The 25,469-nt window shown below is 32.9% G+C and overlaps 3 protein-coding genes across 4 annotated transcripts in view; 2 read left to right on the top strand and 1 right to left on the bottom strand.

The window, feature by feature from the left end:
* Positions 1–25,469, bottom strand: part of LOC129806358 (pre-mRNA-splicing factor 38B-like) — an 85,923-nt gene that overhangs the window by 50,084 nt on the left and 10,370 nt on the right. The window lies entirely within an intron of this gene.
* Positions 434–12,794, top strand: LOC129806339 (nuclear hormone receptor HR78). 2 transcript variants are annotated; one of them, XM_055854887.1, is made up of 5 exons: positions 435–1,173; positions 1,305–1,589; positions 7,609–8,424; positions 11,763–12,025; positions 12,195–12,794. In XM_055854887.1, the coding sequence occupies exons 1-5, from the start codon at positions 816–818 to the stop codon at positions 12,213–12,215; spliced, it is 1,743 nt and encodes a 580-aa protein (XP_055710862.1). In that variant the 5' UTR covers positions 435–815; the 3' UTR covers positions 12,216–12,794. The 2 variants fall into 2 exon arrangements, with proteins under 2 accessions (XP_055710861.1, XP_055710862.1); XM_055854886.1 differs by having other exon boundaries at positions 434–1,173; positions 11,763–12,794.
* On the top strand, positions 16,558–24,905 carry LOC129806370 (alpha-tocopherol transfer protein-like). Its single transcript, XM_055854924.1, has 7 exons — positions 16,558–17,010; positions 20,736–20,830; positions 20,905–21,058; positions 23,731–23,819; positions 23,887–24,099; positions 24,449–24,599; positions 24,671–24,905. The coding sequence occupies exons 1-7, from the start codon at positions 16,833–16,835 to the stop codon at positions 24,703–24,705; spliced, it is 915 nt and encodes a 304-aa protein (XP_055710899.1). The 5' UTR covers positions 16,558–16,832; the 3' UTR covers positions 24,706–24,905.

The following is a 25,469-nucleotide window of genomic DNA, read 5'->3' as shown; positions in this document are numbered from 1 at the left end:
TCTTTAAAACTTTTATACTAATTCTTACTAAAATTTTACTTACTTGTTACTAAAATTGCCCAGAAATAAATCATCAAATATCACTCAATTGCGTATGATGTATAATACCATGGTAAAGAATGGGTTAACGCCAGAAAAAAAATCCTGGTGGCCTAAAAGGGATTCGAACCTGGGACACTTGATCTATCTTTGATAATATAATGACGGTTAATCATTGATAATATACTTAATTCTTGCTTTGTTCTTAGTTTTCTTATAGTGTTTTTTTTTTCAAAACTGAGAAAAATTCTAATATGTTGCAACCTTTAGTTAACATCGGACTCCTATTGTTTCATCCGTGGAATTGTTATAGGACATTCCGGAGACAAATGTGCGAGACGCAATTGCATTCTACTTTGTTTGTAGATAAAGGGGCGTGGTGAATTCCGGGTCAGACGTCAAAATCTGTCGATGATGGCAACACGGAATGGTGGATAGAGTGTTGTCATAAAAAAATCCCGTGCAGCTCCGTGTAAAATAATTACTTAATTTTGTCCCCAAAAGGGCCCCCGTCGTGTAAAATACTTACTATCGTCGCGTGTGCCCCGTAGCCACCGACACGTGTGCATGGCCGTGAAGTCGGTGGAGGGAATGTGCTTATGATTGTGGCCTGATTTATTTTCCTCATCTCGGTTTTTTTTTTCTCTTCCTACCTTCCACTCATTTGATGTTCTATCTTGGAAGAATTTTCTGAAATATATCCACTTAGTGCATCATTTATGTTGGGGACTCTATTGGCGCCACTTTGTTGGGCACTGTGCTAAGAGGGCGGGAGAATGCAGACGTCGATAAAGCAAGAGAACCAGCAGCACAGTCCACTGAAGATTGTGTCAATTGGAACGGCCGGAAGTGGGAGTGGGAATGCTTTTGAGGAGGATATTCCTATGAAGTACGAGGAGAAGCCACTGCTCCTCAATGTGGAACTTTGCCTTGTGTGCGGTGACAGAGCGTCCGGACGCCACTATGGCGCTATAAGTTGTGAAGGATGCAAGGGCTTTTTCAAACGATCCATCCGGAAACAGCTGGGGTATCAGTGCCGTGGTACCATGAACTGCGAAGTCACCAAGCACCATAGGAATCGTTGCCAGTACTGTCGACTGCAGAAGTGTCTTGCCTGTGGGATGCGCAGTGACTGTGAGTATCAGGAATTCCTTTTTTTTCCTCTCAACTGAGGATATTTTCGGACTGAAATTATCCTTTTGAGGAACGCTCCTGCAAATCTCAAAAATCTGTTCTGACTGATTTTATTTATTATTTGAAATCAGCCGTTCAGCACGAACGAAAGCCCATCCTTGACAAGAAGGAATCACCTGGTCTGGGCAATAGTTCAGGGGGAACAAGTGCAATGGGGGGTGCATCAACAAGTCCGGGTAGCGTGGGATCCAATAATCAGCCCACAATGAGCGGAAATGCAAGACCATCATCGTCAAGTCCCAATTATCTTTTCTTTCGGCCACCCAATGACTTCACCGAACCCAATTTCCCCAGTATGATGTTCCCCGTTGGATTCAACTTCAATGACCTCAAGGCAACTCTTGGACAGAGAGCATGTAAGTCATATTTCCACTTCATTTTTTTCTCACCTCATAAACTCATATACGTGCAACATACTCAATGGTTTTAGTTTAAATTCCACTCAAGCTAAATTAAAGATTTATTCTGTGCATTGCTTATAGGGAAAGGGACTCTAGTTTGATTTTTTTATGAATATTAGATTCCAATTTGTTTGAAATACAATACTCCACAAAGTAGAAATCTGAATTAAATTTACTTTAATTTAATTTTAGAATACGATTTTTGAAGACTGGGAACATTTTTTAAGTAGGGAAAAGCGGGGCAGATTGGCAGAGAAATGAAATTTTTCCTTGATATTAATTAATTAAAAACTTTAGAATTTAGAATGATAAATATGTCAATGGATAAGAAGGGAGTTAAATAATACAGTAGACTCTCTCAAATTCGGCTCTTTTAAGATCGGGCTACTTTTTAATTCGAGCAGCGGTTAAATTTGAAAATAGTTTGTTGTCATTTTTCAAGTTTCATTATGATTATCAAATGAATCAAATATGCTCAAATTTGGCATGGTTTGTCTTAGTTTTGATGTGATTTTGCATTATTGAGGGATTTTCATGCCATTTACGTTATATATGAGTGTGTAAACTCAATATCTATATGCACATGAATAAAAAATCGTTGCATTTCAAAAAGTTTGTCGCCCGAATTTCTGTCTAATTCGGCTGACATTTCGGTCCCATATGCCCGAATTTGAGAGAGTCTACTGTAATAATAATAATGCTAACAGAACATTCCATAGAAGAACTAGCCCTTCCCGCAAGGGGGGCACGCATTATCATTTGTTCATATACGGGATGAGGTTCTCAGTCTCATGCCCCGTTGAATCAAGTGCAGTGAAACTCACTGGATGCAATCCAAATACGTTTAAAGCCAGGAAAATTCCTAGCGACCTAAAGGGGATTCAGATTCGGGACCCTTGCATCATACAGAGATAAGCATTATAACTCCTCTACCACTTGACCCATTGAGTGCCCAAGGGAGTTAATTAGTCTGAATAAATAGTAGTAGGACCCGATCTGACGAGGTCGGATTTTCACCGGATAACCGTGTGTAATAGGACAATAATTAAGATTAATCGTACACTGAGAGAAATCCGAAAAAATTAAAATAACATTCCGGAAATGTTAATTTTATCCTGCATTATTGATCCGAAATCGGTGTAAATATTACCCTTTTTAGGTGTATTAGGGGTTAAGTTAACCCTTTTTTATGTTAATTTTACCCTTAAAAAGGTGTAAAATTAACATTAAAAAAATGTTGATATATTTTTACACCTAAAAAGTGTTAAAGTTATGAGGAAAAAAAGTTAATCGCACTCCCATTTTTTTCTCAGTGAAGGATTATCGTAAAAAAAGATTTTTCTAGTTGTATTTTCACAAATAAAATTATATTCATTGTGATTTTTAATCAAAAAGTTGATATTTAAAACAAAAATCGTTTAAAATATTACGGCGATAATCGTTGTAATTTTTGCAATGAAAAATTACAACAAATATCGTTTTATTTTGACAATATTAATAAAGAAAATTTCAATTAAATATTATCGGATAGGTTAAAAGGCTTAAAATGATTATGCTTAAATGGAAGATTTTTGCGACCACAGCTCCTCTATCGTCAGTCTAACAAACTATACACATACTAGGTTTTATTGTTAAGTTGGTTACCTTAACCCCTTTAAGGATGACTCCTGAACAAATTCAGGTGGCATATAAAGAAAAACGGATAAAATTAATCTTTTCTGTAAGCATTTGCTTACTGAAATAGTCCATTTTTGCTGTGTTGGGCTATTTGATTATTGTACTGGCTAATCTAAGTGCTATGCCACATTTACAAAATGCACAATCCATAGAACAAAATAGAGCTATGTGATTGACTTAGATTTGTTGATCTTCGTAAAAATATTTTAAAATTTGTGACTGAGATTTTTAGTTCCTAAATTATTTCCCAACTGTGTCTAATTGCTATTCAATTAAATAATCGTGAAAGATCCAGTAAGATATTACGATACGATCATCTGGGGAGGGTGGGCTAGTTTTACGCAAGTAAGCAAATCTGCTAACCTTAAAATGACACTCGCGAGGCAGTGAAATTTCCATATATTTAGTTAGCACTTTTGTTCAAGAACAGTTGACCGGTTAGCATAGTTTGCTGATTGACTTAGCAAAACTATGTTGGAAACGGAAACGCTGCTTTTTTCAGCTAACTGTAGTCGTTGGGGACGCCTATTGTTTGTTAAACACGAATCTATTATCCATTAGGGTAAATTAAGCTAATTCAAAACCTGCTTCAAATGGAAATTTTTTGCTACTCCAAATGGAAACGTCACTGTTTAAATGATAAATACAGCACTAAATTACTATATTTATATATTTTCTATACCACAGTTTCATTATTTTGTTAATTTTGCTCCAAATAAAGCAAAAATCCATTCATATTCACAAATTTTTATTTGTTAATTTCTCAGAAAAATTAAAAGTGTGCCTTTTCACCATCGAATTTTTCATTGATCGACCATGTTTTTCAATGAAAAACACAATGAAGTGACTGTTGTTTATTCGTTTTGTTTAAGATTTATGTCATATTTCTGGGTTAAATTAAGTGCTAATCTTTATTGTTAACGGTACGTGAAGTTTTCAAGTGAAATAATTACCCATTTCGTGAACCAAAAAGGTTTTTCTGAAGTGTCTGCAAATGCTTTAATAGGAAACCCCAGAAATATTTTTTTTGAGAGATTTTCTTATTGTTTTCAATGGGAAAAGAGAAAAGACCAGGAATAAGAACAAATCCTGCACTCAAGAGCAACTCAACAAGGTTTTGGAAGCCTTTCGTCGCGGTTTCACTTACACTGTTTGTCTCCAATTAGAAATTTTCCCTTGTCTCCATTTGGATTAATTTGTTTCTAATAGGAGCATTTTACACTCGCATATTTTTCTAGTATTTAAGAAGTTTTCAAATTATATCTAAGAAAAATCACTAAACTGTAACATTTTAGAATAGTCAAGGAGCAAATTTATGTAATTCTTTTCAGAAAAAATATGAACTTAATGTGTTGAATCTTCTGTCAAAGTTAAAGTGTCTGGAAATGGTTTTGAAATAGGACATTTACCCTATAGCATTTTCCGAAGTATTTTTTATCCAGAAATTTAAATTTAGGAAAGACCTTAGCAGAATTAGCCAACACATTTTTCTTTGCCTATAATTTCTGAAAAACATGCTTGAATCAGACTGATAAATATTTCAATGAATTGAGAGGAAGTTCGTTCGTTACTCTGATTAAATAGTAGTTTATTCAATATTTTTTTTTCCAAAAAAAAAACTATAATATCCCAATGATTCTACCCCTAACTAATTATGCCCCGGATTCCCCTAATAGGCTCAATTCATCTCCAGTTCGCTTTTTCTGCCTCTTAAAACTCAGTAAAGAGACTTCTTTTCATCAAGGATAAAACTTATAAAAATATAAAAAAAGAAATATTTGCAAACGACATAAACTTAAAAACTATTTGCCTACAAAAACATTTACCTCAATGTTGTGATATTATTCTTAGTACAACCGTTACAAATACCTCTATAAGTGTACTCATATAATCACTCTTCATGTTTTCAGTGCTCACGTCTATTTTCTAATGCACTTTTTTAACTTTTAAATTAACTTCTAACCCCTGCTTGCTCAAATGGCTAATTTATTCGCAGAACATCTTTGCACCTTATCCAATGCATCCAAGATGCTCTTCACTGGCCACTGCGTTCAGGAAGATTGCACTTCATTCTTCAACATCTTACTCTTTGATCATGTACGACTCTTTTATCTCAGTTAAACTGACTGAGTTCTAACATTCATCAATTAACATATCAAATGAGGATGCTTTCACTGGCCATTAAAGCCACAATCTTCCGTTTTCTGAGATACATCTTCCGGGATTTTATTTATGAGATGAAAAACACTTTCTACACCATGTGTTGTCAATTTTTAATATCATTAAGGCGTCAAATTTAAATTTATTGTATCTGGAAATTAACCTTAGGAAGTCATTAGATTTTGCATTCTCTAATTCCATTCTGGATTTAAATGAACTCATACAACTTATTCATTGACGTTAAATTTAAAATAGTTCCAAAATTGTTGGTACAAAATTGTATAAAACGAAATCAACTCAAATTTGTAGACATTCCACCGTATCAAAACGGTTCCAAAAGAAAACTCTAACAAAATTGTAACTGCATTTCATAACAAAACTATAAAGAAAACTTTCTGGAACAAAAAAATATCTTTTCTAGGTGCAAATCGATTCCAAAAATATTTGTTCCAAGGAAAACTTGTTCCAATATTTTGGTCAGTGTCGAAAAGTTTTTACCGTGTACGTTTTCCGATAAGGATAGGTGTTCAAAATTCCAAATGGTACAGAGTAGGGTGTCAATAGGTCCTGACACGAGTTCTTAAAGTGTCCCCTTGATTTTGAGTTATATATTTCCACTACTTACCCCCTATAAGGGGCCATTATACTTCGGTAGAATTTATCAAGCATTTATCACGTTATCAAGCCTAGAACCCAAACGGTTAGAGATAGAGACTTGAGTAATGAACCTGTTTATATCCGGTAACTGATTTTAATCCGAAAATCAATCTTATCACTCCTAAGGTATTTCAGGCGATCTTTTTGAGTAATTTATGAACCGGTTAAAATCGGTTGAGAACCAGTAAACGATTAATGATGCGAAAGAACTATTGAGGTATAGCATCTACTTCACGAGTTTGAGCATTCCGTAAAGTCTGGGACGCTTTGCCACTCCTTTTAAGTTAATTTTTGGAAAGCATGGGTTAATTTGTGGTGTTTCCGCAATCAGCTCCTATAACAAGGTCTTATTAGAAATGAAATATTGTTAGTTGAATAAGCATTTGTCGTAATTTAATTTTTGCAATTTTAAGATTACATATATAGAATGTATGTAATTTGTTTATCCTTAATAAGGAATGTTCATTTGAAATTATTTTCCAAAAGCTCTTTTTGGCAATAAAAGGCTCTTGGCTACTGGTTTGGAAAAGAAAAATGCAAAAACAAATTTGAATGAAAAACTCTTCGGAAAATTCTACAGTGAATAAGGGATTCGTGTTAAGCGTATCCAAAATATTGTGAAAACACTCACTAATTTATGAAATTTGGAAAAAACGTTAGTTAAAATCGATATTTTTGCTTTGACATCTTTAAGAAAAATATTTTAAAAGATACTTTAAAATGTTCATTATTTTATGTTTAAGTTGATGAAAGGGGTCTTAAATTCTGTAATTTTCTTGTCATATTTTCCAACATATTCCTTTATTCCTTCCGCAAAATATTTGCGAATAACACTAAAAAACTAACATATCTCGACTTTTTTTTCAGTTATAATAAAAAAATTATTTTCAAGCTCTTAAGAATATAAAAAAAACAGCCAGTACAGCATTCAAGCTATATTTTCTGAAATTTTCGACCGAATTATATGAAATTTTTAGTATATTTTCGTAAACAATTAAAGAATTTTAATTATTATTATTAGTTTTTTTTCAAGGTCTCTATAAATTTGGAGTAATACTCATCAAAAATTTGTGATTTCGTTCAAGAAAGCTAATTGCAGACAGTGTCAATATTGGGCTTCCCGAACAAAGTTCACCCAAAAATAATTTTGGCCACGGTTCCTTATCTCGACTCTTGGCGAAAAAAATCAGTATTATAATTTTTTGAAAATTTCTCAGATTTTTTTTATTAGATATATTGAAAATTACTCAGGAAGAATAACACTACTTCTCTGTTCCTCATTTAATAGTGTGATATTCCCTTGGAGCTCTTTTTAGTTCGCAAGCCCTATAAAGCCTTAATTATACTTGATTTAGCAAAAAATACATAAATTAAACATTTGATAGGTGCTAGGAGAAAGAAATTTGTCGAATCCTTGACTGAAGACTGAATGATTAATTGAAAACTTTTGCTTTTTTGTGCTATTTTTGGATGGTATTAGTTTTGCAGCAGAGTGGTGTCTTCCCAAATCATCCTATTTCGACCCCATCCACAAGTGGATTGCAACAAGATGATGAGGCATCCAATGATAACAATCCACCAAATAGTATCTTCACAACGGCAATCAACACACTTTCGAGCCTAACTGCCACCAGTTCAGCTGATTTTCTCCAGGCCGCTATCAATAAGCACACAATTGCCGAGTCACTAGAGCTCATCACGAACCTCCCATTTGAGATGAATGCCAATGGTGCGCGAGATTTCACGAAGCACGAACCGTCCGGAGGTACACCGGCGTCTACGGATAACAGTAGCCCAAGTGGCGATGGGAGTTCATCACCAACAGCCACTACGGCCATCAGTATCGATCCCAGTGACCTGGATCCACTCATCCCTGAGCCCTGTGTCCCATTTTCCCTGCAGATACCCAATGTGGTGCCGGCGTACTTAAATCTACACTATACCTGCGAGACGGGATCGCGGCTGCTGTTCTCGTCAGTGATATGGGTGAGTAAGTTGCCCGTCTTCCGGTCCCTGCCTGACGACTGCCAGGTGCAGATACTCCGTTCGTGCTGGACAGAGCTGTTTGTGCTGGGTTTGGCACAATCAGCACCACAACTCGCCTTCTCCACCATAGTCACATCCCTGGTCAATTGCTTCAAGGCGGCTGTGGTTCAGGAGAAACTCACTGCGGCACGCATCAAGCTGATGGCCGACAATATTTCAAGACTGTGTGATTTTGTACAAAACATTCAGCGAATCGGTGTGGATGACTATGAATTTGCAGTACTTCGACTTCTACTGCTTTTCAGCACAGGTGAGTCCCTTCTTGCATTTTTAACAAATTGGTGAATCGTTGCCAACCAACTCTGGGAGAGTGATTAACTCTTTCCGGACCACAACATAACCAGCGAACGAATTTCAGTAAAACTCACTTTATTGTAAGTCTTAGTGGTCAAATATGATACTTTTGTAGAGAAAGAATTTTCTCCGCCTCTGGGAAATTGGAAAACTCATGGGTACTCTCGTCCCCAAAAGAACGAAAAGGAGACAAACTTCAATTTTCCAAAAGCCAATAATATCAATTTTGTGAATTATTTTTGCGTGTCAAATGACTCCTTTACAATGTTGATCACTAAAACAAGAAGAATTATTGACAAGTATCTTGTGGTATGTCCAGGAAGTGGTCAAGAAGACACCAAATTCCTGTTTGCCAACAGACTCCTCAAAATATTTTACACAATAAACTTTAAAACACATTTCTTTCAACATGATGTTATTGTAGACGCATTAAGCTTTCTCAAAAGCATAAAAGACACTTCCTGGGCAATCAGAATTCACCAAAATCAGGAAGAATAGGAAAAACTTCCCTGAAAGCATTCTCCCGCGATGCCAAATGTCAAAATTATCGCCCATATTGACAAAAATGTCACTCCCGCTTGGAATTTTGTTACAAGGTTGGTGTCAGAAAGCAAATGGCGGGCATTGGCGGGATAACCGTACTTTTGACCTTTAGATTTTTGGGGACGAGAGTACCCATAAAGTTTGAACAAGTTTTTTGAAAATTTAAGAAAAAATTGTTTTTCTTATTTATGTTATCTGTAATTGTTAGTTATCATACTTATTGACCCCGAGAGGTTTTTCCTTATTCTGGTCTAGAAATATCAAAAAAAATCAGGATATCTGCAAGGAAGCAGAAAATCGAAAATTCACGATTTTTGACCAAGAATATCTTAGCTCAGGAGTTAATTGGGATCCTGCAAAAAATATCCTAGATTTGGACATCCTTATAGTTTGTAATCATCCACAAGAATCGGATTTTTATCGATTCTAAATAGTCCAAAAAAATTCTTTTTTCCATGGGTACCCAGAGTCCCAAAGGAGACGAAAGAGTTAAATGATTTGCAACGCTCTTGAAGCTTCTGAAGGGTTACCAAAAATATGTGTTGCCTGAAATTGTCCTACACCGAGAAAAATGTGGATGGTAAAATTTACCATCCTCCATACAAAATTCTAATGGCCGGATAGTAAAAAAGTCACCCAGCAAACGCGATATTAAATTGGACTGTCAAAAATTGTAGAATCTATTGCATGGATAGTAAATTCTAATAGCCGGATGGTAAATTCTAATATCCCCGGATATTAGATTTTACTATCCGGATGGTAAATTTTACTGGCAGGGTAGTAAATTTTACTAGCCGGATATTAGAATGAAAAATGTCGGAAAAATTTATTTTTCCTTATTTTCATTGATTTTTGGCCATTGTTTGAGGGCTTGGGGCCCTTCCTGGATGACATTCTCTGTATTTCAAGCCATTTTGATGCGTGAAAATCTTTTTCCAACATTGACGACTCAGCCGAGATTTGAACACGCGACCTTTGTGATGACAGTCCAGCATCTTCCAGCTGCGCCACGAATTGCTATAATGTATTCAAAGCATATCGGGAACCGTTGCATCGGCACCCACGATATTCCAAAATAACACTCTAACAGTAGGATGGCAAATTTTATTGGCTTGGATAGTAATTTCAATCCAAATTACTATCCTCCGTTAAAATTTACTGTCTTCTAGTTAAATTTTAACATCAAATATGCGGCCAGTAAAATTTACTTCCCGGATATTAGAATCTAAGAGAGGTCAATGTAAAATCTAAAGGAGGATAGTAGATTTTACCATCCGGCTGTTAGAATTTACTATCCATAGGATAGTAAATTTTAAAATGTCAAGATGTTAGATTCTAAAGGAAAGTATCTATGGAGGATGGTATTTTCTACTATCTTTTGAAGCAGTAGAATTTAAAGACACGATTTGTAGAAAATACCATCCAAATTTTTCTCGGTGTACTCAGAAAAAAATATTTTGCAAAATGTTCGAAAATGTTTGTGAATTCCTATGGGGGAGTTGCAAAATTCTCGTGAATCGTATAACTCACAAACATGTTCGTAAAAGTTTGTACTTTTTTCACAAACATTCTTCGTAACATGATCACCGATTAATTACGATTAATGGTTTTTCGATAAGAAGATAATGCAATTGCATTTCTACTGGAAGTGGGGATTTCCATTGGCGTTTTGGTATTTGAACTTGCAGGTGCACTGTTAGGTTACCTGTTTTAACCCTTTAAGGACGATTGGAACGCCGGTGTCCCATAAAGAAAATAATTTTTCCTGACTACCTAAAGTTATTTTTTTCTTATGTTAATACGTAATTGCAAAGTAGAAGGTTGAAGGAATCTAGGATATTTCTTGCAAGTCTCCAGCTATTTGCTAAATAATAATTTTTTAAGCTTAAAAATTACGAATTTTTAAATTGTCATAATGAAAATTAATTTTAATTATTTTTTATGCTTCCAATTTTTTTTTATGCGAAACCGTTTTGGAAAAAAACTACAATACTCAAACATAATATTTTTCATTAAAGTGAAAATTATCATTCATTGGTATTGTTAGAAAAATTATTTAAAATTTTGGGCTATTTTTGTTCCTATCACTGATAGATGTAAAAAATATACCGAATCAGACTCTGTTGGATTTTCTAAGGCTAAATGTAAGACCTTTAACTGATTTTGTATATCGGTTTCATTTTTATTGCTGATTTTCGGTCCGCGAAAACTATCTCGTCGTTAAAGGGTTAAGGGCTTTGATCCTGGTCATCTACAGTCCATGTTAGGTTGGAGTTCTTTTCAAAAAAAGGCGAGGTTTTATAGTAAGGATTGTTTCCGTTACCGAAGGCGGGCAAGATTGCAGATTCGGTGTATCAGGCTCCATTTTGGACCAGTCATTTGACAACATGTCCAATGGGCTTTGGTGCCCTTCTTGATATATGTAAAATGTCAGTTCCAGGTCAATTCAGTATTAAGCATAAATCCTAGATACTTAACTTCCTGTTTAATACTGATAATAGTTCCTTTTAGAAGGATATCATCGATATTTACCTTGTGGCTTCTTGTAAGTACGTTTAAGTACGTTTTTGGAAGGATTAACCAGTAATCTTGCCCTTTGGTATCATTCTTGAATTGCTTTTAAATCGTGTTACATTTAGAAAGGGAGTATCCTTTCATGTTTACCCCTTATGATGATAATTAAGACGCGTTCTTCCTGATTTTATCATTGAAATCTCTTTTTCCGGCGATTAAATCTATCTTTGCTTTTAGATAACATCCGCCGGGAACCAATGCGTCATTCAACGTCTCTGGAGGGAATTCAGGATATCGCCTGTCGTTGCTTGCGTGTCCACATCGACCAAAGTCACCATCCGTCTCAGTCGGATCGTTTCGCCAAATTGTTGCTCAAATTACCCGCTTTAAGGACGTTCAATGCAAATACAATGGAGGACCTGTTTTTCGCCAATCTAATTGGGCAAGTGCAAATTGACAATGTTATCCCCTATATTTTAAAATTGGGGGTAGCCAGTGGGGTTCGTATCATTTTTTTACTTCTATTTATATTGTCTTTATTTTTTTTTGATTTTTCTTTTGTTTAATTTATCTTTTCTATTGTTGTTTTCTTTTTGTATATTGATTTTCACAAAATATTTCTCTTTTTTTTCTCCCCATCTCGTGTTCATCGTGGATGCCCAAATGCAGATTAAATCCGAAACAACTTGATTGTTGAAATTGTCTTATTTTTACATTTACAACATATTTTAATAAGTATATTATTAATAAAATGCTATTTTAAAAGAGACAGAGAGAGGAAAAAAGTGAGAAAATATTATCGATAAAATATATTTCTTAATATAATTTTTTTTTTTAAAGAAAAAAAACCTTTAATCAAAATTAACTTAATTTGTTTTGTAAAAGCAATTATTTTTTCTTCTTTCAAAAATGAGTTGAAAATGGTTTTCTTTTTAAATGATACGACAAAGTAACAAAATAAAAAGGTGTCTGTTAAATGTGCCTTTGAGATGCAAAATTTTCATGTTTTTTTACATAATCTTTTAGAGAAAGAGTTTTATATAAAAAAAAAGATTTTTGAAAAGTGTTGAAAAGGATTAAAAATAGTATTAAATTTGAGTATTAGATGTTAGAAGAGGAATAAAAATTCTTAGAAAAAAAAACAATAGTTCTTTTTGAGAAGAAATTTTTGTCCTTTTTATGCTTAGAACAAATTTTAAAATTAAAAAAAAAGAAATTACACATTGAAAAGTGAGAAAATAAAATATTTGTTTCTTCCTAAACAAAAAATTAAAACTAATTTAGAACTAAATTACAGAAAATGAAACATTTGCAATTGTTTACAAAATATTGTTGCAAGAAAATTCTAATACGAATTTTCATCTTTTAATTTGAAGATTTCAAAGAAAAATAATATATTCTTCTGTTTCATTTCTTTTTTTGTAATGAAAATAGTTATAAAAAAAAACAATGCTATTTTTATATGATTGTAATGATGGAAAAAAATCAGCAAGAGGAAATATAAATTATATATATTATTATTATTTTAAAAAAAAGTAAGAAGTTTCTTCCGTTGAGACTGAACTTACAGCGGAGAGTTGCTGACATGGGCAGTCTCTTGAGTCGTTTTTTTTCTTTTAATTTGTGGGCGCCAATGGAGAAGGTCTGGGTGAGGAAGAGGTGAATGAGTGGAGATTAAAGTGCGCCGATGAGTTGAGGTGGCCTCTATTTAGACAAGAAGAAGAACGGCGTTTTTCAGAGCGTAACGCGTGTGGATCACATTGGCTCTCTTGGGATGCGAAGGGGTCACATGAGGTCACTTTCAAGTCTTTTCCAGTGGCCATGCAACGTGCCGAACTCAATCGTGTGCCAACTGGACGCCAAGTTAACCATGACGCACTCCACGGAGGCTGCTGCAGGCGCAACCACTGACAAGATCGAATGCTAAAGTGGACAATTCCGCGTGGGATTCGCACCTTTCACTAAATGCAACTTTACCCCAAAAAAAAAGTAAACTAATTTTCTTTGCATACTAATTGCCTTCTTATCACAATATTTTCCTCTTTCTAACCAAGGGCATGACGTTTTCTATGTTTCCCATATGATTCTAGCGTGCCGAAAAAACTTTTGAGTTTATTAGCTGTTTTCTGTCATTGTAGAATGAATTATCAAAAAATACAAATACAAAATAAAAGCCAATTTATTATAGAATAGCCAACCGAAGACCCCAAATTGGCAACCTACGTAGTTTTGGAGATATCTCGTGAAATGTGTAAGAAAACAGGGAAAAATTTACACTAAAACTGGTCGCATTTTTTAGAGCTAATGTCAACCCCCTGTTTCTAGCATTCCTAATAAAGTTTATTTGCAGTAGATTGGTTTCTCTTAATTTAAAAGATTAAAAAAAATTCCTATAAGCATTAAATATTTTACAATTTTATGTTTCTAACGCAATATGCATTAGAAACATGCTACATGTTTTTATGCAATATAAATAAGATTTCTTGTTTAACGTGATAGAAAATTTTTCCCATACAGCTTCTTGGACAGCTAGTAGAGTCAAAATAATATTTTTCATTTATATTTTTGTGGCACTGTACAAATGAGAAGTGAAAATTGAATTTGGTAAAAAAATCAAACTTAGAACTCCACAGATAGACAAAAGTCAAACCTGAGACCATAAACAAGCCCCTCAATTTCCCCATCCCGCCCCTTTTGGATTTGTTTTTGAATGATTTCTAATAACGATTTTTTCAAGATCAAATTTTAAAAATTCTTTAGAGAGCGTATTTATCATGCCAATGATATTATGTTTTAGGCTCGTCAGAAAGATCTTGGAATTCTTGATAGGTCTTAACCGATTTCAATTTTTCTGAATCGGTAATGAACTGATTTATAACTGACAACTAATTTTTATCCGAAAACTAATTCTATAACTTTTAAAAGTATTTTGGAGGATCTTTTGAGTGATTTTTGAGTCGGTTCAAATCGATTGAGAACCAGTAAACGGTACACACGGCTCTTCGTTATCCGCCTGACTGGGGGACAAATGACATTTAGTTTTTTTGAATGATCAACGGTTTTTCTATTTTGTGCTGTGTGAATTTATTTTCTGTCTGACAAAAAAACAAGAGAATTTTCTTCATGGTGTGCTTATGTTTCATTTTTTATCACAATTATGTATTAAAAACTTCGATACAAAAATAATAATACTTTAATTCATACTGGAGAAAGTTCATGTTTAGTAAAAATAATTTTGAATACATCAACCGCCAATGTTTGGCAGTTGTCACCCGGATAACGAAGTGCCGAATAACGAAGAGCCGTGTGTAAATGGTGCAAAAATATTTTTGAGGTATAGGGTAACGTGTGGTATTTCTGGACAAGGTGCTTTTTGGGACATAGGGTAAGTGTGCCAAATTGCGGCATAGTTGCATGCAAGCGTCAAAGTATCAAGTTTGAAATGTAATATTTTTAATAAAAATTGATTTTTTTATTCCTTCTTCTTAACTCTTTCGTCTCTTTTGGGACTCTGAGTACCCAAAGAAGCATGTGAATATTCAGTGAAAAACAATGTTTTTTAATTATTCAGAACTGATAAAAATCAGATTCTTGTGGATGATTACAAACTATAAGGATGTCCAAATGTAAGATATTTTTTTGTAGCACCTCAATTAATTCCTGAGCTTAGATATTTTTGATTAAAAAATGGTGAAACTGGCTTGCAGCATTATGTTGCGGTCCGGAAAGAGTTAAGGAGTGTTGCTTGGAACCTTGTAAACGGTTTATCGTCTTTATTTACTCTAAAATCATTCTTAAAACATTTTAAAATGAATAAAAATATAGACATGGCTTTGGTGCCCTATTTCGGCCACCTTCATTCTCATAGTTCCTTGCCATTCGGGAATTCTTCCAATATCTTTTTCACGTCATTTCATTTGTCGAATCTACATTTTTTGTTATTCTTTTGCATTGTATAATCTCTAGAGTACGTAAAATCTAAAAGTTCGTGGAAATTCGAGGAACAAAACTTACCTTATGCATTTTTCAACATTTTTCGATCAGAATCTTATTCTGGATGGGATAAGGAACATAAATATTTGTATCAACAAAGAAAAAAATAATTTGAGAAGTCTTTAAGCTGTTTGAAACTTGAAAGTGCTAAAAAGTGTCCCGAAATACTACACGTTACCCTAGCACTTCGCAAATCCTGAGCCTGGTATATCTTTTACCATAACAAATCTTTAACCTCAGATATATATAAATCATATTAGTCTAGACTTAGAGCTTAGACTTTCAGAAAAAGTAATATAAAGTAAAACTGAATATATTCTGCTAAATTTTAAAAAGAAAAGGATTTTATATCAACATTTTAGCTAAAAATGGAATGTATCTTCTCCATAATATAGAAAAAATAGGCGCCAGATTCTGCAACTAATACAATTTAGTGCTACCAGAGCCAGTAGTCACTAAGGAGAAGTTTGTCAAATTGATTTGAAACATATTTTGCTCAACTCCAGGCGTTTTTTTTTAAACAAATTGCTAACGATTTTCACTAGTTGAAATTTTGTCACCTTCCATCTCACTGCTTTATTTTTCCACAGAAGAAAACTGTTATGAATCTTATGGAATCATTAAAGAAAAATGAAAGTGAAATTTAAGGTACTTAAAATTTGATTATTGCACTTTATTTGGAACCCAAAAATGACATTCAATAAAAAAGTGCCTCAACTTTCGCAATTGCAACAATGAAATCACGAAATCCTAAACTATTGACGAAATTGTCAACACTTTTTTTTAATTTAAAATTCATTTGCCGTGAAAAAATACACATTTGGAAGTAGACATGAGAGACAGAGAGGAAAAATATGAGAAAACAGTGTGTTGAAAAATACATAAAATACAATTAGAAAAAATTAACACTCAAGAGTGTTAACATTCATTTGAACATAAGATGAATATTTTTATTTACATGATACTTCTGTGAGAAAGACATTGCGTATGTATTTGTGGGTGATTGAATGAATACTGTCTTTGGTTGATATCGAAATTCAACATTTGTGGAAGAAACGTGCGCGCTTTAGAATCATTCATCGTTGAGATAGTCGCGAGATTGCACGCAATTGTGCTCTAAAAGGCAAAGAAAAAAATATCTTTCTATATTCTTTCGCTTCTAAATTGAAATCTTGAAATTAAACTACAAGTTGTCTAACTATTTTCTCGTATTCGTGTGCATCGATCGTGCTTTTTTTTTTGAAAATTTTAAAAGTGTAAAGTGTCATTTTCTTCTTCCTCAAAAATAAAATCAACGAATAAACGGACAGGAAAATGTCCATGAAGTTCGACGATAACAAGATCCCCTACATTGATCTGGGTGATGGATATATTATTCGTTTGGAAAAGGAGGAAATTGAAGGGAAAACTCGAGAAAAGGCTTTTATTGAGCTACGAGAATCGGAAGATCTGAAGGCGGAGAGTATTGCACAATTGCGTCAATTGCTCGAAAGTAAGGAAATATTCGGAAAAATAATTTGTGATAAAATTGCCGACTTTTAAATAATTCTAATGTTCATTGTAAATTTCGCATATTTACTTCGTGTATATACATTTTTTTTTGCTTTAGAGAACTTTTTATAGGCAAAAGCCTCTACGTATTTCAATAAACTTGGGTAAATAGAATGTTGTGTAAAAAATATTTACCAAAGTGACCAAAATGACCTAAGAGAAGAATAGTTTAAGTTTAATGTTGTATTGCTAAGTTCGAAGACCAGGATATTAGAATTGTAGAAAAATTGTAAATTAAATTAGTGAATGATTCATTTTATTTACGAATCACCTAAATAAACTTATGTGAAGAATAGGGCACTTTTTGAATTCTTAATATAAATGATTATTGTCATCATTGTACTATTGAAATCAAAATTTCTCAAATACGCTCTGAAAAATTGTTGCTACATATAGTCATATGAAAGTCGTATTATTAATTTCAGTGTTAAAAAATAGACATCCAAATAAAAATTCCGTATAATTAAAATAAGGTCTGAATGTCACAAATGAGTGTATTGCTAATCAAGCTTGAAATTGTTAGTTCGAAAGTATAAATAAATAACTTGTGTCAAGTTAAACGTGTAAAATATTAGTCGAATTATGCACATTTACACAAGAAACGTTTTGTGTAAAATTATACGATCATCTTCAATCATATTACACATTACACAATTGTATAATATGTACGCATTTTTTAAGTTCAATTATACAACTGTGGGATGTGTAAAACCTGAACTTGTTAATCGTGGAATATGTGAAACGTATAAATTTTCGTATAAATTTATACAAAACGTTTCTTGTTCAAATGTACTTAATTTTCTTCTTATAATACACGTACAATTTCCTTTTGCCTCTTCAGAAAGTATATTTATACTTTCAAACTAAAAATTTTACGATTGATTAGCTTTTTACCGATAATCGTGTAAAAACTTTATAAATTTCTCAACATTTTTACACAACTGTAGGATGTGTAAAAGTGAAAAACTCGTGTAATATGTGAATACGAAACGTGTACAAAGAATTCATACAATTTTATATAAAACGTTTCTTTTGCAAAAAAAATAATGTGAAAAATAATGTAAACAAACAACAAACTACGTTGATCAATAAGAACTACAACATACTCTAATAACTTTTAAAAACAGGAAATAAACTTTCAATTGATCAGAAGCGTATGTACCTGTTAATTTTTCAACGTGGAACTGTTTTTTATATATGAAATCAAAACAGAAAAGACACCTCGCGTAAGGTCATAAGGCAAACAAGGTGTTTCACTATTTAAATTGATCACTTGCATTTGTACACGTATTCTTGGGCATCTTTCATATGGGTATTCTACCTCTCCCCAAATGGGTTAATAAAATAATTTTTTAATATAATAACCATACAAAATGTACATTATTTTTGGCGTTAAACCTTGGCGATGAACATTTCGTACGATTTAAATCTTTCTCTTGGTGGTTATTATATTAACAAAAAGTGATTCAGAGGTTTTTTTAACACCACAAAATTGCATAAGTAGAAGCCTAACCAAGATTTGCGGTCATCAGAATTTCTATTTTATAATTTTATATGTTATATAACACACATATTTATATATCGCAAATCTTGTTTTGGTTTTTGGGAATTCATTGAGGAAAAAAATTTTATTTTGCACCAGAGGTTGTACAGTGATCTTCGACATTGATGGGACAATTTTTAGTGTAAAAAAAACCTTGAATTGCATCGTAAAATTTAACCAATTTTTTTCCTTTTTTGTCTCTTTGGAAAAAAAAGCTCATTTTTTTGTATGCTTCATGCACAATTTGTTAAAAAAAAACTATGGGCATTTAACTCAGATATGTACATATGCGCCCTCATGCATTGAATCAGTCTTTTGTTAGCGAGGAACTTGTTAACAAAAAATAATAAAGCAATCACAACTAGAATGGGTTACAAAGAGTATCAATAGCATTACGTTTCAACGGTTTCAACAAGACAATTTGAGTTCATGGAAGTCAACTGATGCAAAAATAAAATGTTAATATTCGATATATCTCACGGACTCTCTGATCACTTAAGTATATTAACAATAATGACAATTTTTATATCTGGTCAATTCTACTGGACTGAATGTCAATTCTATAAGAAATACTTAATAAATTAATCCGCTTTAAAACGAAAACGTAGGATTAAATTCAATGACATGTCTTCAATCTCAAAATGTGGCTTCAGACTTAAGACTTAGCCATATGGCTTAACTGGTCTAATTTCTTATAAATCAAAATTTTTGGGAAAATTTAAATCAGGACAGGACTGGATTATTAAGGACAAAAACCTATTAGATTCTAAAAAATCAATAAAATTGGTTGCTATTCAGGATTTAGAGACCTTCAGCAACTGGGCTAAACCTCTAGTCTGAAGACCACTTAAAGGAAATGTATTTAAAGAAGCACGATTTTAGATAACCACTTCCTATTAGGAAAATTTCGGTTTGATTCTGACAAATTTTGGAATTCCTTTTATTCCATTTTAAGATTACATTTTATCCCATTTCGTTTTGCAACTGACTTAACTCCATTTTGCGATTGATACTCGATTCTAACCCATTTTGCGATTCCTTTTATTCTATTTGGTGATTTTATTTTATCCCATCTTTTCCCTTTTCTTTTGCAAGTGGTTTATTTCCATTTTGCTAATAATTCTATCCCATTTTACGATTCCTTTTATTCCCTTTTGTGATCTCATTTTATCCCACTTTATTTTCATCTGATTTAACTCCATTTTGCGATTCATTCTATCCAAGCGCCTGGCAAGTTGGCCTTTTTATATAAAGCTATTTAAAGCCAATTCCTAAATTGATCTCGGACTCAGCTCACAGTGCTCCAAGGAAAAATTTATTTAAACAAAAATTTAGTATATTTATCCCTCCATACGGAAAGGTATCTTATAATATGGAAAAACTTCTCACTTTTTAAATATTTAGCATAACGATCACGAGTGCAGAAAAATTTCTATACGCATTTGTATGTGAAAGTAAGAAATTGGCTTCAACTTTGAAGGCCTCGCCGGGGACTAGATTCTATCGATGCCATTATTTTGCCATTATTTTTATCCCATTTTGCGATTGATACTACACTATCCCATTTTGTAATTTTTTTTTTCATCCCATTTTTGCATTTGCTCTATTTTGTGAAAATTTTTTTGATCCCATGTTTATTCTTCACACAAATATCTTAAAATAGATTGATTATTATAGGTTCACTTTAGGGTTTTGAAAGAAAATGCGTTCAGACCTATTTTGCTTTAAGAATTAACAATATAAATATAAGCATGAAATCTTCTGACACAAATAGGAAAAGTAAATCACATTCCATTTGATATTTTTAAAGAAGATTTAGGTGAAATTAAAATTCAATTAATGCAAATAAGCGTTTTGAAGCATCTCTATACGACTTTTTATTTGTCTTACTGGTCGGGTTGTAAAAACCTATATTTTTATGATAATCTAAAAGTGAATTTAAAATTTAAATAACCTTTCTATGCATATGCAATTTCAAAAATCCATCTCCAGGTCATATTGCTATAAATAATAGAAAACTAAAAATAACACCGTGAAGACAATGACACCTCATAGTGATTAATAATAATAATTCAATAAACTGCAACAAATTAAATAGTTTACATTTATTTTTATCTTTGCAGAAGAGAAAGATCTAAATGTTCCCCTGTCTGAGGAAGATTTTCTCGTGAAATTTTTGAGACCATGCAAATTTTATCCAGAGAGCGCTTTAGAAAGAGTAAGAATTTATTAATTTTTATCAAAAAATAACTTCATTCCTTAATTATTGCAAATTTAAAATTTCCTTTTCAGATAAAGAAATACTACAGATTCAAAATCAAGTACAAGAAATACGCTGAAGATCTCGTCCCACGAACCGTGAGACATGTTTTGGAGAAGGAAGTTATCTATTTAAGTCCATTGCGTACTAAGAATGGCTGCAGAATACTTATTCTGGAGATAAAGAGTAAGTTTGTAATTTTTTTCTCTTGTTTGCATAAAAAATTGATGCGAGAAAAAAAACTCATATAATTGCCATATAAAATGACTATATAGTGTTAATATAGCACTCAAAATGCAATTTTCTGAGTGAGACAAACGTTAAGGACCTTGAATATGTTAAGATCTCTTACACATTGCATAACGATCATCTCTAGTGATCTTTGTTGAGGTGAAGATCAACGTGCGTATTTTTTTATTGAGACGATCAGAGTATTGTTTACTCTGAACTATGTTTTTTCCCAACTGAAAGACCGCACAATTAATTTAAATCTTAATACTTCCGCCAGTCTCACGTCCACAAATTAGCAATCAATTCTCGATCAAACAATACCAATTTATAGGGAAAAATCCACAATTATTTTCTCTCAAAGTTAATTGCACAACAGCTATATATATACTCAGAAACTCTGCAGGAGATGAAATGTTCTTATGAGAAAATGCAGCTAAAATGTCCGAGAGAAGAGTTGTTTTAACTTTCAAATATGCTGCACATTTTGTGAGTTTGTAGATGGCATACAAAAGTTTGATCTCTGAGAAAATTGCACCATAAACAAGTTTTTTTTTTTTTCATTTCACAATGAACATGAACTACTAGCCTTTCAAAATTCCCGCCTAAGCAGATATGCACAAGACTATATACGTATCTACGAGATAATAATACTCCTAGACACAATTTTCTCATATATGAAAATTTATTAATGATCTTGATTACTAAAAGCCTCATTTTTCCAGTCGCTCGACTAATTCTTGTAAAATCAACTTCAATAATTCTTTTTTAAAGAACTTTACTTGATGCTGGAATAATATTGCAACAGAAACCGTAATGAAACTTTCACTGAAAAATATTCAAAAAGTGTAATAGAAGAGAAGAATTTGGGGTAAAATATTTCACAAGCTCCTAGCAGGGGAATTCTAGAACAGTATGACAAAATCATATGACAAATTTATAATCTTTATAATTTTTTATATGGTAAGTTTGGCGAGTATTTGAAAATGTAACTCATATCAATTATTGAAAAGTTCATAGAGCTATTTGTAATAACCAGGGGCATGACATTTCCTATGTTTCCCATATGTTTCTAGCGAGCCGAAAAAACTTTGGAATTTATTCGGTGTTTTCTGTTATCGTGGAATAAATTTTCAAAAAGTACAAATACAAAATAAAAGCCAATTTAATAACGAAGAGGCAACCGAAACCCCTAAATTGGCAACCTACGTGGTTTTGGAGATATCCCGTGAAATGTGTACGAAAACAGGGAAAAAATTACACTAAAACCGGTCGCATTTTTCAGAGGTAATGTCACCCCCCTGGTAATAACCATTAGATACTCACCGGCCTTTAACATTATCCTGCTCCCGAATTTAACCACGAAAATTTGTCGCCTCAGGGATTTCTTATTAGCAGTGTTATAGAAAATTTACCGCTCTACAACTTTGCCCTACTCTATTTAGAAGAGAAATGTGTTTTTCGACCTAAAAAATGCTGAAGAAAATACCAATTGGGATAACTTGAGAATTTTTGATTCTCTCGACGCGATTTTTTATCCACAAAATCCAATGCACAACCGAATTTTTAAATATTATGAGTTGCAAGCAGCCCGAGTTGCACGCATTTCGAGGTTGCCTGTGAAGAATCTCAGCTACCATAAACTTATCTGGGCTTATCACTGGATTTTTATAAAATAAATAGAAGTACTCATAAGAGAATCGATACGGAATTAAAGATTTTTGTGAACATAGGACCTATAGAGACCACTGAGATAAAGAGTTTATCCCATTCCTTTCAAAGGAATAAAATATGTAAAGATTAAAACTGCCCCTTTGTCCAATAGCCTACACTCCCCCTATGCTTAAGACCTGCTCTAATAACATAATATTAAATTTTTATGTTTCAAGCCATCATTTTTCTTTTTTTTTAAAATATTTTTTCATAAAATTAGGGTAAGTGTGCCAAATTCCGGCCAGCTTGCAATTTCGGCCACATTTTTTGTGCCTCAAATTTCAATGAATTTTTAATTTTTGCATACTCTTGAGATTGTACAATGCAAAAAATAACAAAAAAATGTCGCTGCGACGAGCAAGATGATCTGAAAAAAACATTGAAAGAATTCTGGAAAGGGCAAGGAACTATGAGAATGAAGGTGGCCGAAATAGGCCACCAATGCTATGTCTTCATTTTTATTCATTTTAAAATGTATTAAGAATGATTTTAGAGAAAATAAAGATGATAAACTGTCTGTAAGGTTCCAAGCAACACTCCTTATAAAAGAGTAACAAAAATATTCAATTTTTATTAAAAATATTACATTCCAAACTTGAGACTTTGTCGCTTGCATGCAACTATGCCGAAATTTGGCACACTTAACTCTTTCTGGACCGCAACATATGCTTCAAGCCAATTTCACAATTTTTAATCAAAAATATCTAAGCTCAGGAATTAATTGAGGTCCTACAAAAAATATCACACATTTGGACATCCTTATAGTTTGTAATCATCCAAGAATCGGATTTATATCAGTTCTGAATAATTAAAAAACATTGTTTTTCATAGAATATTCATATGCTGCTTTGGGTACACAGAGTCCCAAAAGAGATGAAAGAGTTAAACCATCTACAAAATTGTTTCTGTCTTTTCAGAGTGGAAGCTCAATGAATGCACCCTGGATGAACTTTTTAGAACCGTGGAAATTTGCCTGGAGGCCGCAATGGCTGAACCTAAAACTCAGGTGCCCTTAAAACCTCCTTCAGTTGATTCAATTTGAATTCTAATCACAATTTTTGTCATGATTGCAGGTGAATGGTGTCGTTGTGATTCTCAACATGGAAGGATTGTCACTGTCGCACCTGACACAGTTCAGTCCATCTTTTGCGGCCATGCTGATCCACTGGGTACAGGAGTGCATTGCTATTCGTCTCAAAGAAGTGCACGTTGTCAACAATTCCTACATCTTTAACATGTTATTTGCCATTTTCAAACCATTCCTCAATGAAAAACTACGCAAAAGAGTAAGTTTCCAATTTTCCTATATAACCAATGCATTTTTATATGATTTTTACAACTTTTAATTCTGTATTTTATATGTATAATTAATTATATAGTTTATATATAAACGCATACCTCTAGTGCTATATTGATAATGTTGAGTCCATTTGTTGCGAAGGCTACCTGTCCACTTAAGATTCACATAAAATGATAACTAAAATACTCAGCATGCACCTTATTGAACATTTCATCCACAACATTCTCAATTTCAATAAGAGAAACTTATTTCAATGACAATTATCTCTATTAAAAGCGATTAATTGAACTGCGAAACGTGCATTATTGACAGATATCTCATTTTCTCATTATTAGATTCATTTTCTCAACAAGGATTTTAAGACCCTCACCTCGTACATGGGCAAAGATTGTCTTCGTGAAGCTTATGGAGGAACCCTTATGGCTCCTGAAGTGGATGGAACTCTCTTAGCAGATCTCTTTCAATTCCATCGTAAAGAATATGAAGGTTAGTTTAACTATCATATAATTGAATCATATAGAAATTACTCTAATTCAATTTTGGATTATTTCTTTCAGTTGCCAGCACTTTTGGGTACACAAGTGAAAAATAAATTTATACTTTTGTGATAGGAAGCCCCAATCTATTTCTTAAATTTTCTACCAAATTAACGTTAAGACGAAAGGTGTGAAGAAGGTGAAGAATTATTTTAAGGTCATGAAATAGTTTTGTAAAGCACGAATAAAATTTTCAATCATTATACTTTGTATAAAATGTTATCAGTTGAAGAATAGAAAAAAAAATAAGAAGAAAGTTGTTATTTCCAATATATCGCATTTTAAAAGCTGGTGATCAGAAATTACATTTAATACAGAACTTCATGGTGATATAACAGACGAGGCGAGTATAAATTCTTTATTTTTTAGTATCTACAATTATTATTATTATTTTAATGTCATATTCTTAATCGTGGAATGTGTGAATAATAAATAAAAGGATTACATTTCCATTGGAATCTGACGAAATATTAATGTTAATTTCTTATGCAAAAAGATGCCTAAACCAGTGATAAGCCATGAGATGTGATCTAAATAATAAGGTAAAAAGATTAATAGGTAAATTAAATAATGAGGTATCTAGGAGTGAAAGATATCTGATTTATGCAATGATAATTTATGTCAAAAGTTGTAATTTATACCTTTGATTGATGAGGGCACTTTACCTTATATAGGATCTAAAGATAAAATGCTTGAGATCTACAAGATGGCGTCGTCCCCATTTTGATTTGACGTTTGAATGATTGCATTTTGAATGAAATTAAGAAAGATTAAAATTTCATTTTTAACATAGGTTTTTTCTAATTTATCAAAAATCCCA

This window comes from Phlebotomus papatasi, chromosome 3 (assembly GCF_024763615.1).
Source record: "Phlebotomus papatasi isolate M1 chromosome 3, Ppap_2.1, whole genome shotgun sequence".
Taxonomy (NCBI): Eukaryota; Metazoa; Arthropoda; class Insecta; order Diptera; family Psychodidae; genus Phlebotomus; species Phlebotomus papatasi.
The sequence above is the reverse complement of the archived record's forward strand: the minus strand, read 5'-3'. Positions and strand labels throughout refer to the sequence as shown.

Excerpts from the sequence above, each read along its gene's own strand:
- LOC129806339 (XM_055854886.1), top strand. The coding sequence starts at position 816 with ATGCAGACGTCGATAAAGCAAGAGAACCAGCAGCACAGTCCACTGAAG. Across the intron at positions 1,590-7,608 it reads AACTCTTGGACAGAGAGCAT|TTTTGCAGCAGAGTGGTGTC; the intron begins GTAAGTCATATT and ends GGATGGTATTAG. Across the intron at positions 8,425-11,762 it reads TCTACTGCTTTTCAGCACAG|ATAACATCCGCCGGGAACCA; the intron begins GTGAGTCCCTTC and ends CTTTGCTTTTAG.
- LOC129806370 (XM_055854924.1), top strand. The coding sequence starts at position 16,833 with ATGTCCATGAAGTTCGACGATAACAAGATCCCCTACATTGATCTGGGT. Across the intron at positions 23,820-23,886 it reads TGGCTGAACCTAAAACTCAG|GTGAATGGTGTCGTTGTGAT; the intron begins GTGCCCTTAAAA and ends TCATGATTGCAG. Across the intron at positions 24,600-24,670 it reads CCATCGTAAAGAATATGAAG|TTGCCAGCACTTTTGGGTAC; the intron begins GTTAGTTTAACT and ends TATTTCTTTCAG.